Here is a 13,576-nt window from a genome sequence, read left to right as displayed (position 1 = left end):
TAAGAAACTTGTCCTATTATTAAAACAAAAATAAAATTACTGTTTCTCTAGTTCTAATATTCTGCCTTGGACAGAGACAACGAAGGGATAGTTCTTAAAATGCCTCAAGTTTACTCTTTATAACTTCAAAAGGTCTGTGTATGATATACCACCAGCACTCTAACTTCCCAGTGACCAACAACTATATAACATTTTGAAATTACTCTGTTTAAGCTTCACTTGAAAGTTGTACATATCTTACTTTGTGAATTGCTATGTATAATTTCCTTTTTTTATTGTTGCCTGTCCTGGGGCTTAAACTCAGGGCCTGCGTACCATCCTTAAGCTTCTTTTGCTTAAGGCTAGCACTCTACCACCTAAGCCACAAAACCACTTCCAACATTTTCTGAGTAGATTGATGGTGATAAGCGTCTCATGGCAACCTGGTGCCAGTGGCTCAGACCTGTCATCCTAGCTACTCAGGAGGCTGAGATCTGAGGATCACGGCTCAAAGCCAGCCAGGGCAGGAAAGTCCATGAAACTCATCTCCAATAAACCACCAGAAAACCAGAAGTGGAGCTGAGGATTAAGTGGTAGAATGCTTGTCTTGAGCTGAAGAGCTGAGGAACAGCACCCAGGCCGAGTTCAAACCCCACGACCAAACAACAACAAAAAATAGACAGATAAGTTTAGGATGTGATAATAGTCATATGCAAATGCTATACTAGGTTATATGAGCGATTTGAGAATCTGCAAATATTTACATCCAAGAGAGGACCTAGAACAATTCCCCGTAGATGCATCAGAGTCTATGACTGTCAAAAGAGATGGCATGAATCTTTGAATAGAGGTGGTCATTTGCAAAAATAATGATACTGAATTTTATTATCTCAAGGCCATACTTCTTCCTGGAGGTGTATCTCCTTATAGATACTATCTTTTCAAGGTAACAAGCCAACAACAGTCTAAGACACTGGATAAACATATGCTAGAATGGAAAAACACAGCCTAGAATCAGATGTAAGCCACAGAGTTGGTTCCAATAGCTACTACTCAAGAGGTTCCAGGCAAGTTATCTAGTTCTCTTCTCATTAATCATGGAGAGGTGACATGAAATGCACAATACTGCAAACTACAAAACACATGAGGCACTATTCATCTAAGAGACCAGAAACACTCATCTCCCAAACGAAGTCCTTAGTATTTTCCTCTAAGATACGCTCATACTAACAAGGAACGTCTGGAGACCAATGTTGTGTCCAACACACAGAAGCGAAGAACTATTTATCATAATGATGGGAGATTCAGGGCACATAGAAAGAAAGGTGTAGCGTACTATGGGTCACAAAGCAGAGGCAGCATTTTATGTATATATATATTAGCTCTAAGAGTTTTGTGCTGCAGGATGCTAATAATACTCCTATACTTTATCATTAGGACTAAAATCTTGAAAATTAAAAGCAATCTGGTTAGTACCTTATTCCATCCGCTGGTATGACCCGCAGCCTCCAGTGCAAATTCTCGAAACGTTGGGTATGTCACCGGCCTGTGGAGGGTTTTTTAGAAGTCTGAGTCACGATGAAGGGAAGTCTAAACCCCTAAATGAATAAACGTGCAAATGCTACACTCTGTTGCTGAATTCAATAGTTTCAATATATTCGACATAACTGTTGAATGTAAGATACGCTCTTAATATTTGGGATGAATTTCTTTACTGTGAGAGGACTGTGAAGTATTTAACTCAGAGATCACTGGCAGACTTTACAACTGGAGGACACATGGATTTTAAACACAGTTTGCAGTGAGGAGACACCATTTTTCCCGCAATACATGAAAACCCAGCACCGGTGCTCACACATGTAATCCTAGCTACACAGGAGGCTGAGACCTGGAGGACTGAGGCTCAAAGTCAGCCTGGGCAGAAAAGTCCACAAGACTCCACCTACAAGTAGTCAGCAACAAGCTGGGATGGAGACATGACTCAAAAGGCAGAAAACCAGCCATAAACAAAGCAGGATGAGTCAAGAGTAGAAGGCACTGAGCCCCACGTATTGACACAATGAAGAAAAATAAAAAGATGTGCTCAATGGGCTGGGAAGGTGGCTCAGTGGTAGAGTGCTTGCCTAGCATGCATGAGCTCTAGGTTCAATTCCTTAGTATCACATAAAAAGAAAAAGCCAGAAGTAGTGCTGTGGCTCAAGTGGTAGAGCGCTAGTCTTGAGCAAAAGCAGCTCAAGGATGGTGCTCAGGCCCTGAGTTCAAGCCCCAGGACTGGAGGGGGAAAAAAAATCATAAACAGTTTGCATAGAAGTCGGAAATACAATGCTTCTCAGTTATTAGTTCCAACAGCTTTTGCAAGGTTTTGGATTTTTTTGGGAAAGCAGCACATTTCTTTCTTCAAATCTTACTTGTTCCTTCAATGTAAAACATGTAGAAGTAGGTGTGCTTGCTTGAGGGTGGAGAGGCCCCCTGAGGGCTGCCCAGTCCACCCGGTCCTCCAGCCCTACTGATGACCTTCTGAAAACCACTGCTGTCTCACTCCCTCAACAGCCACACACCGCTTCCCCATTTAAGAAAATTCCAATGAATTGTCTAAATGCAATCAGAAATTTTTACATTTGCTCGTTTCATAACTAAAACTGTCTGCTTCGAACAAATGGTAATGCATACACACTGCCAGGATGAAAAGTTATTTCCTTACCACAACAGTGACTCAGCATGGGGCCTGCAGCTGTATTAGTGAGGAACAGACTCTATTTTATGAAGTTGCCAACATCCATTAATACAAATATTTCTCTAGTTTTTATCAATTTCTTAACTTTCAGGAAAGAATTTGGGAAAATTGATTTTTTAAAGATTTGTTAAGTGAATTGAGTCTACTTTAAAATACTTTTGTGAGCTAGGCACCAGTGGCTCATACCTGTAATCCTAGCTACTCAGGAGGCTGAGACCTGAGGATCACAGTTCAAAGCCAGCCTGGGAAGGAAAATCTCTGAGACTCTTACCCCCAATTAAACACTCAAAAACAGGAAATGGAAATATGCCTAAAGTGGTAGAGCACCAGTCTTGAGCAAAAGAGCTCAGGGATAGCATCCAGGCCCTAAGTCCCATGACCAACAAAAAATAAAATGTATGTTTTGTGTATGTGTTTTGGTCCTGGTTCTCGGCACTGTCTTTTTTGTTCAAGGCTAGAACTCTACCAATTGAGCCACAGCTCTACTTCTGGCTTTTTGGGTAGCTAATTGGAAATGAAGAGACTCATGGACTTTTTTGCCCAAGCTGGCTTTGAACCGTGATCCTAAGATCTCAGCCTCCTGAGCAGCTAGGATTAGAGGCTGAAATACTTCTAGCTTCTTGATTTTACCTTTAATGTGGTAAGAATGATAGCTGCGCAAGAACTGACTCCAAGAATGTGGAAGCAGTTCATGTGTAGACTGCAGCCCCTAAGTTCTCCAACATCTGGGACGCATACATGATTTCAAACACAGAAGCCTAAGACAAGGAAAAATGCCAGGTGCACGGGACAGCGCACAAGGCCTTGGCTCAGACTATGTTGGTCCCTAGAGGAAGGAAGAGGGCAAGGGCGCATGTTCAAACACAAGCCAGCCCCTCTGAGACCCGAGCGCGCATCAGGAGATGCAAACCCAACCACGGCTGGAGCCCTGAAGTTTAGCGAGGAGGCTAACGCACAGACAAGACACTGCGCTCGGGCCCCGCGCAGCATGGCTCACCGGCTGAGCAGCGCCTGCAGCGCCGTCTGCAGGGGCTCTCTCAGCCCCTGCCACGCTTGCTCTCCAAGGTGCTCCAGGCAGTCTTCTATGGAGCTCTCTGGGTTAGCAGGGCTGAACACCGGAGAAGTATGACGGTCAAAGCCAGTGCTGGTGAAAGCTGAAGACAAACAGGACACGAGGAAAACCTAATTTAACACGCAGTATCAAAAGCTGTGCACAAGCTGAGCTGGTAGCTGCACACACCTGTATTCCTGGCCCCGTGTAGATAGGTGCACGCGCACACACACAAAATTACCATGTTTTCACTCCTAGGAAGCTGGACTTAAAAAGACATAGTTGTGGACATGCAGGTATGTGTACCCATCTATCCACATTCACGATTACATACGTATAAGTATATGTATAGGAACATAAAGCGTGAATCTAAATAAGGGACTACTTAAAGGAAATAAGGAAGGCTGAAGTGAAAAATAGGATGAAAAATTTTATTAAACACACTTGAAAGAGAATGAATATAGCCAAAATAAACTGGGGCTGGGAAGGTGACTCAGTGGTAGAGCGCTTGCCTGGCACGCATGAGGCCCTGGGTTTGATTGCTCAGCACCACACAAGCAGAAAAGGCCATAAGTGGCGCTGTGGCTCAAGAGGTAGAGCGCTAGCCTTGAGCTGAAGAACTGAGGGACAGCGCCCAGGCACAGAGTTCAAGACCCACGATTGTCAAAAAATTTACTTGCAACTATGAAAATTGACAAAGAAATCTGCTGAAATTGTGTTAGGAAGGAGGCAAAGAGGAAGGCAATAAAAAATAAAAATAGGCTCCTATCTCTCCTCAATTCAAAGTAACAGCTTATCACCCACTCCCTACTCCTGGTTTTAAAATCCTGTCCATTTCCTCACTCCTGAGAGTTACCAATCACCTTCATAAAATAGTCACTGCATTAGACCAGGCATGGTGGTACTTGCCTGCAGTTCCAGCTACTCAAGAGGCAGAGAGAAAGGATAGCAGACTGGAGGCAGTTAGCAAGAAAAACAAAAACAACCACAAAACAAACCAACGAATCCTGGGTAATGAAGGGTATTAATGAACCCTGGGTAATGAAGGTATGAAGTGAACACACTATGAAAGTCTTTTGTCAATTCTCTTTCTTTTCTGCCTTTTCCTCATTTTCTTTTCTTTTCTTGCCCTTTCTGGGGCTTGAACTCAGGGTCTGGGCACTGTCCCTGAGCTTTTCTTTTTTCTTTTTTTGGGTCTGGTCGTGGGGCTTGGGCGCTGTCCCTCAGCTCTTCAGCTCTAGGCTAGCGCTCTACCACTTGAGCCACAGCACCACTTCCAGCTTTTTTTCTTTTTGCTTATGTGGTGCTGCTGAGAAATCGAACTCAGGGCCTCAGGCATGCAAGGCAAGCGTTCTACCACTGAGCCACCTTCCCAGCCCTGTCCCTGAGCTTTTCTGCTCAAGACTGGTGCGCTACACTTTGAGCCACCCCTCCACTCTGGTTTTCTGGTAGTTTATTGGAGACAAGACTCTCACGTACTTTCCTGTGTGGGCTGACTTTGAACAGCCATCATCAGATCTCAGCCTCCTGAGTAGTTAGGACTACAGGAGTAAGCAAACAGTGCCTGGCCCAACGAACAAAATTTCACAGTTAGTAGACTTTTCCCCAAAACTTGTGATGTCATTTTAAGTACAAAATATGTGATATGACATATGTATTTAACTTTCTACACATATATACAGGCAAAAATAAGAGCAAGGTTCTTAAACTTTCTTCCCTTAGGGCTCCTACTAAAGTTATAAAGGTACCAAATACAAATCAATCATCACGAACGGAGAGGACCGCCACAGGATCATTTAATCCATTACTCAGCACCAAAAGAGGCTGCATCTTAACCTCCTGCTTATAGCTGGAAAAGCGTACAGTAAACAAAGTTTGAACAGCCTTCCTTCCAGTTTCACCCTAGTAATCTCCTCTCAGAGAAGTCGTGCAATGAGGATATAGAGAGCATCCTTCTATGAAAATAAAACAAAACAGTAGACCAGGTTAACTAGGTGTGGAATACACATACCTTCAGAAATTTCTTTGTCTAGGGCTTTTAGCTCTTCTTCAATTTCAGATTTAACTTTTAATAAAACTTCAGGATCCAGAAATTGTGAAGCTATATCTAGTTGAACCCCTGAAACAAAACAAAACAAAACAAAGTTACTATTAAGCTAATGGTTCACACTTATAATCCTAGTTTTGTGCTTTGTTTTTTTTTTGTCAGTCGTGGGGCTTGAACTCTGGGCCTGGGCGCTGTCCCTCAGCTCTTCAGCACAAGGTAAGCGCTCTACCTCTAGAGCCACAGAGCCACTTTCCAGTTTTCCAGTGGTTTATTGGAGATAAGAGTCTCACAGACTTTCCTTCCTGGGATGGCTTGGACCTATGATCCTCAGATCTCAGCCTCCTGAGCAGATAGGATTATAGGCATGAGCCACTGGCGCCCAGCTAATCCTAGCTTTTGACAAGACGGAGATCCAAGAATGGTGGTTCAAAGCCAACACGTAGAAAAGCCCATGAGCCTCTCATTTCCAATGAACCAATAAAAAACCAGGAAGTGGAAATGTGAGCTCAAGTGGTAGAGCTCTCACTTTGAGCACAAAAGCTCAGGGACAACGCCAAGGTCCTGCGTTCAAGTCCCCGTACTTTCAAAAAATTAAATTTTAAGTAAATAAAGAGGGAGAGAGAAGTCAGTGCAGTACTGTAGTATTAGCCGGTTGCGTAGGTGTGAGCACTGATAGTTCCAGCCTTGTGTTAACTAAGACAGGATGTTTTGAGCCCAGAAGTTCAAGGCAGTCTGGACAACATATGAAGACTGCATCTAAAAAAAATAAAAACTTGTATTTTAACTATTAGGTAATAAAGTATAAAATCAAAACTCATTATCAAAGCTAGGAGATACTTTTTGAAATGATTTTTTTAAAAGGAGCAACAGGGCTACAGGGGTGGCTAAAGGTGGTGGTGTGCATCCGTAGTGTAAGCAAGGCTGTGGGTGGCATCTCATCGGAAGAGGACGGGGTGGGGGGGGGGGGGTGAGGAAGGGAAGGGAGGCGGGGGAAGGAGAGAAGATGAAAACATAGCAGGAACTCTCAGGATGAACGTGTGCAGGTGTTCTGTGAATGTGCGACAGCGCCAGCGCCAGCTGACAGCTCAGGGGTGGGGTTTGCCCCACGGCAATCGAGGGGACCCAGTCCCAAAGCCTTCCCCAACTACAACAGCAGCACAGTGGTGGGAGGTCACCAACACACTGCCTTCTAGACTCATCCGTTTTTCCTTTTTGTGGTGCCAGGACTTTATGTGTGTCCAGGTACATGACCTGAGTTGTATGTACCAACATCAATCACTATCCTCTGAACTCAAATTTATCTGTCCGTTGTGGGGCTTGAACTCAGGGTCTGGGCACTGTCCCTAAGCTTCTTTGTGCTCAAAGCTAGCATCTACCACTCAAGCCACAGCACCACTTGGTTTTTAAGTGGTTAATTGGAGATAAGAGTCTCATGGGGACTCTGGCTTTGAACCACAATCCTCAGCCTCCTGAGTAGCTAGAATTAGAATTTATTTTTATTTTTTTTGCCAGTCCTGGTGCTTGAACTCAGGACCTGGGCACTGTCCTTGAGCTTCTCTGAGCTCAAGGCCAGAGTGCCACTTCCAGTTTTCTGGTGGTTAATTGGAGTTAAGAGTCTTATGCCCAGGCGCCGGTGGCTCACACCTGTAATCCTAACTACTCAGGAGGCTGAGATCTGAGGATCACGGTTCAAAGCCAGCCCAGGCACGGAAAGTCCGTGAGACTCTTATCTCCAATAAACCACCAGAAAACCAGAAGTGGCGCTGTGGCTCAAGTGGTAGAGCACTCGTCTTGAGCTGAAGAGCTGAGGGACAACGCCCAGGCCCAGAGTTCAAGCCCCATGACCGACAAAAAAAAAAAAAAAAAAAAAAATTCTCAGGGACAGCACCCAAGCCCTAAATTCAAGTCCCATGCCTGACCTGCATAACCAAAACAGACACATCCACAGACACCATCATTACCACCAATACACCACCTTCCCACTACAAAAACGACAATATCTTAGCCTCACTCATCTGATGAACAGCTATCCTCATGAGACTACCGTGATGCTGATTGAACAAGACAAGTTGTCATACTTGATAACAAACCATGTGGAAAGCAGAAAAAGACCACTGTTAGGGCACAAAGGCTATTTATCTAGCTAACCAATGACAGAGACAGATTTGCTGATTTTCATTTAGCACTCATGCAGACTTTATAAAGCACAGAGCTAGACAGCAGGGCTAATGCAGCAGAAATTCCGCACTATATACCCCAGGACAACTATTTCAAAGATAAACAGACTTTAGCATACTAAATCCTCCCCACCTGTTTCAAATGAAGAGTAAAATCAGTCAGCAACCAGCCTATTCCGGCCATGAAATTCATTTGAGAATTCCAAGTGAATCAGTTTAACAAATTTTGACCAGTTGAATGGGCTAGAGTTCTCAAAGCAAAATCTTTCTAAATCTATGGGTTGCAAACTAAGACACATGAAAATTAACTAGAATAAATAGAAAAAAGGAATGAAAAGAACAGTCACAAATTTCTAATCCCAGAAAAGAAAAAGGGGAAACTACAAGCCCAATGAACATGAGGAGAATAATCAAGTGACACAATGAATTCTAGCCCCACAAACATCCATTTCCCTAAAGGACACAATTTAAAAACACATACACAAAACAGACTGATTAGGCCTGCATTACTAAGAAACTGAATTGCTTATTCTTAACATCCCAAACATCTGAGCCTCAGTATCTGAGTCAATATGTTCTACCAAACATTCAGGGAGGAAAAGCAAAGGCCTGGACACACAGCTCAGTGTTAGATTACTCCTCAGCATGTAGGAGGCCCTGGACTCAACCTTAGCACCACATTAGGCCAAGAGCACCCAGGCATGCATGGCTCACCCCTCCCCACCTGGTAAGCCTAGACCATCAGGAAGATGAGATGAGAGAGGCCTGAGGTCCAAGTCAGAGGGAATGAAGAGTCCTGGGGATTCCATCTCCAAGTAACCAGCAAGATGCCAGACTAGGGATATGGTTCAACTGGAAGACTCCGCTATGAATAAGCAAGCTCAGTGAAAGTGAGACCCCCAAGTTCAAGCTACAGTACCACCATGCCAAGCATGGGTGGCTCACGCCTGTAATCCTAGCTACTCAAGAGTCGGAGATCTGAGTATCTAGGTTCAAAGCTAGCCCTGGCCAGAAAGTCCCTGAGACTCTTATCTCTGATAAACTACTCAGAAGAGGCCAGAAGTGGTGCTATGGCTCAAATGGCAGGGTGTTAGCCTTGAGCACAAGGAAGCACAGGGATAGCACCTAGGCCCTCAGTTCAAGCCCCATGATCAGCCAAAAATAAATAAAATAAAAAAATAGGGGGGCTGGGAAGGTGGCTCAGTGGTAGAGTGCTTGCTTTGCATGCATGAAGCCCTGGGTTCGATTCCTCTGCACCACATAAGCAAAAAGAAAAAAGCCAGAAGTGGCGCTGTGGCTCAAGTGGTAGAGCACTAGCCTGGAGCTGAAGAGCTGAGGGACAGTGCCCAGGCCCAGAGTTCAGGCCCCATGACCGGACCCAAATAAATAAATAAATAAATAAGGCTGGGAAGGTGGCTCAGTGGTAGTGTTCGTCTGTCATGCATGAGGCCCAGGGTTCGATTCCTCTGGACATAAAGCAGAAAAAGCCGGAAGTGGCCCTGTGGCTCAAGTGGTAGAGTGCTAGCCTTGAGCTAAAGAGCTGTGGGACAGCGCCCAGGCCTAGAGTTCAGGCTCCCGGACGGACCAAAAAAATAAAAATAAAAAATAAGTAAATAAATAAGAATTCATACCTATTCTAAAATCTCTTTCAGAAGGTAGAAGGCTAGGCAGTAACTTGGCCCATGAGTCCAGCACTAGCCAAATATCAAACTTGGTCCAAGAGATTATAAGACACTACAGACCAACATTTCTTATTAACTGATGCAAAAATCCTCAGCTGAGTACTGGAAAAGCTAATCCCACAATATATGAAAAAGAATCACCCCAAAAATTAGCCCCAGCATACAAAGCTGGTTCAACATACAAAAATTATGGGCTGTTTGTTCATCAACGGGCAAAATATGAAAATGTCAAAAGTAACCTATAGATTCAACACATTATCCCAAATCACAATGTTATTCTTCACAGAAATAGACAAAAAAATTTCACAGAAGGCAAAAGTAACTAGGTAAAAAGCACCATGCTGGAGATACCACAGTAGCAGAATTCAAATTACATAGCAGAGTCCAAGTAACAAAAACAGCTTGGTGGGGGGGTTGGTGGAGGAGGGTTGGGGGGGGGGGGGCAGGGGGAGGATGGGATTGGAAGGGGAAACAAAGGAGGCTACAATGCTTGATAAGAAATGTGCTCATTATCTTGTCCATGTAATTGTAACCCCTCTGTACAGTATTTTCACAATTAAAAATAAATTTTAAAAAACCCAGCTTGGCATGAAGAGACAGATATGAAGATCTACGGAATGAATCCCAGGTATAAAACCACACTGCGGCTGGACAACAGCTGGACACTAGCTACTCAGGAGACAGAGATCTAAGGACTGAGGTTCACTGCTGGAGACTCTGATCTCCAAACAACTAGCAAAAAAGCTCAAGTGGTAGAGTCATTCATGGACAGTCATTCATGAGAAAAAAAGCTGAGCAAGAGTGCAGGAGGTACTGAGTTCAAGCCCCAGGACAAACCAAAATTAAAAAACAACCAGCCAGGTGCTGGTGGCTCCCACCTGCTATCTAGTTACTCAGGAGGCTGAGATCTGAGGATGGCAGTTATAAGCTGCCTGGGGAAGGAAAGTCCATGAGACTATCTTTAGTTAGTAACCAAGAACCCAGAAGTAGAGCTATGGCTCAAGTGGGAGAGGGCAAACCTTGAGCTTTTAAAAAAGCTCAGGGACAGTGCCCAGGCCCAGAGTTCAAGCTGAGAGCTGACATGAGCGTGTGCACATACACACACACACACACACACACACACACACACACACACACACACACACACACACACACACACACACACACACACACACACACACACACACACACACACACACACACACACACACAAAATTATGGTATCTCAATCAGGTCACGTAAGTCTGAAGTCTAAGTATGGCTTTTGTATTTTTCATGTAAATAGCACTTTTACCTATATTAATTGCAATCACTTCAAATACGAAGCTCCCATAAACATTAGAAGTAGTTGCTTCTGGAAGTGACTAGAAAAGTGAAAGGGATAGAGAGGAGACTGTTCTCTCTAAACCAACAATTATTACTCGACTTTGGTCCTATACATTTACAGTGCTTAGATACAAATACTCCTTCATGTCAGGTCCTTACAATTAGCTGACAAGTCAAAGGGCCTACCTTGGGGTGAGGAGCCGGGATGCCCCTGAGGAAGGAGCCCCAAGTAGCTGAGCACAACATACTTTGTCTCGTAGTGAAACCCCAGAGGCACCGTAGCAGAGGACGCCATTGAACCGGTCGGTAGAGCTCCCAAGAGGTCTGTCACAGATGTTTAAAGCCTAAGAACATAAAAGGGTTTTTTTTCACTTTCAAGGTTATTAGATGGCAGTACATTTTCCCTCCATTGATTCCAATAATTCAACTAATTACCAAAAAAATGCTTCAGGCTTCTCTTTGTAGTCATTTTTTAAAAATGTAACTTAATTTACATATAAGCAGCAATTTACTTATAACCTGAATAAGTACTGAATAAGTTCCTTCTGTACTTTCACCTTGGTGGACAATATACAACACCCTTTAGCCACCTCAGTGTATATTCTCTTCTTTCCTTTATTCTCATTCAAGAAAATCAGGAGAGGCTGGGAAGGTGGCTCAGTGGTAGAGCGCTTGCCTTGCATGCATGAGGCCCCGGGTTCAATTCCTCAGCACCACATAAGCAGAAAAAGCCGGAAGTGGCGCTGTGGCTCAAGTGGTAGAGTGCTAGTCTTGAGCTGAAGAGGTAGAGTGCTAACCTTGAGCTGAGAGGCAGTGCCCAGGCCCAGAGTTCAGGCCCCATGACCCAGCAAAAAAAAAAGAAAATCTGGAGACTCTCAGATCAAAGCCAGCTAGGACTGAGAAGTCTGAGAGACCCATCTCCAACCAACCAGAAAAGGCTAAAGACATGACTCAGTGGTAGAACAACAGCCACAAGCAATCTAGCCAGCAAGAGTGCAATGCACTTAGTTCAAGGCCCAGTGCTAGTCTTGAGCAAAAGAAGCTCAGGGACAATGCCCAGACCCCAAGTTCAAGCCCCAGGACTGGAAAAAAAAAAAAAGGGGAAAGATGTAGAGACTGAGGTAGAGTAGGCCTTAGCTACTGAACGTGGGGTCTTTTCCTCTGCCACTCCTAAAATCTTCCCAGCAACTTTCCCTACTAAAATATCATAGCTGCACTCAAGACTATCTGTCTTCTGCATGAAAAAGGAAAGCTACATAAAGTTATTCAAATCAATAATCATTTCGGGACTCTTAACCTTGCTCTCTACAAGCTTAGTGTCAACATAGTAAAACACATCTAGCTCTAGATTGAAGGGTTAAGTTATAAATTGTAAGAAAGGTATAAAACGCTCTAGGAACATATTGCTTAAAGAGAAGGTAGGGGCAGGACTTCAAACAGAAGGAAGGAGGTGGAGAAGAGATGAATCAATGTTTCCTTCTTCAAATCAGGGCCACACCAGTCCCAAAGAAGGACCCCCGTTCTGGCTATAAACCTTCTTAGGTGGGGGAGCAGCTTTGTAAGTGGATCTGGACATCAGTGAGTTAAATGACAGAGGCAAGCACTACTACTGAGCTACCTTCCCAGCCCAACAGGTGAACTTTTTTTTTTGGGTCCGGTCGTGAGGCCTGAACTCTGGGCCTGGGCGCTGTCCCTCAGCTCTTCAGTTCAAGGCTAGCGCTCTACCACTTGAGCCACAGCGCCACCTCCGGCTTTTTTTCTTTTTGCTTATGGGTGCTGAGGAATCGAACCCAGGGCCTCAGGCATGCAAGACAAGCGCTCTACCACTGAGCTACCTTCCCAGCCCCAACAGGTGAACTTTTTAAGAATAGCCGGGAGCCTGACGCACTACAATATGACAGGATGCAGATGCAAGTGTACCTTTTCTTTTGTTCTGTACCTAAAGATGGCCTTGAACTTGAATGCTTCCTGCATACCCCAAGTGCTGGGATTACAGGTATGTGCCATCACACTAGCCTCTCCTTTTTTTTGCCAGTCATGGGTCTTGAACTCTGGGCCTGGGCGCTGTCCCTCAGCTCTTCAGCTCAAGGTTAGCACTCTATCACTTAAGCCACAGTGCCACTTTCAGTTTTCTGGTGGTTTGTTGGAGATAAGAGTCTCATGAACTTTCCTGCCCAGGCTGGCTTTGAACTGCAATCCTCAGATCTGTGTTTACTGAGTAGTGAGGATTACAGGCGTGAGCCACTGGCGCCCAGCCTCTATTCTCTTTTAGTAACAAGTCCCCCTAAATTCTTATCCAGGCTCAGGACCACACAGCTACATACTACATGCTCCAATTTTTTTTTTCAGCTTAATGTACTAAATGGCTAGTCTGAAACAATGAAATAGAAGTCATATTGTAGTGCGTCAGGCTACCGGCTATTCTTAAAAAGTTCACCTGTTGGGCTGGGAAGGTAGCTCAGTAGTAGTGCTTGCCTTGCATGATGAGGCCCTGGGTTCGAGTCTTCATTACCACATAAGCAGAAAAGACTGGAAGTGGTGCTGTGGCTCAAGTGGTAGAGCACTAGTCTTGAGCTGAAG

At 44.3% G+C, this 13,576-nt stretch overlaps 1 protein-coding gene across 3 annotated transcripts in view; it reads right to left on the bottom strand.

Annotated features, from left to right (window-relative positions):
- LOC138817902 (bcl-2-like protein 13) overlaps positions 1 to 13,576 on the bottom strand; it is a 29,868-nt gene that overhangs the window by 14,161 nt on the left and 2,131 nt on the right. For all 3 annotated transcript variants that reach the window (XM_070008671.1, XM_070008673.1, XM_070008672.1), the window contains exons 2-5: positions 11,183 to 11,340; positions 5,776 to 5,883; positions 3,711 to 3,867; positions 1,456 to 1,525 (exon numbers count right to left, since the gene is read on the bottom strand). In XM_070008671.1, the coding sequence (XP_069864772.1) occupies positions 1,456 to 1,525; positions 3,711 to 3,867; positions 5,776 to 5,883; positions 11,183 to 11,291 (444 nt within the window). In that variant the 5' untranslated portion in view covers positions 11,292 to 11,340. The remainder of the gene's footprint in view (positions 1 to 1,455; positions 1,526 to 3,710; positions 3,868 to 5,775; positions 5,884 to 11,182; positions 11,341 to 13,576) is intronic.

This window comes from Dipodomys merriami, unplaced genomic scaffold (genome assembly GCF_024711535.1).
Source record: "Dipodomys merriami isolate MVZ:Mamm:240054 unplaced genomic scaffold, mDipMer1.0.p SCAF_703, whole genome shotgun sequence".
Lineage (NCBI taxonomy): Eukaryota > Metazoa > Chordata > Mammalia > Rodentia > Heteromyidae > Dipodomys > Dipodomys merriami.
The sequence above is the reverse complement of the archived record's forward strand: the minus strand, read 5'-3'. Positions and strand labels throughout refer to the sequence as shown.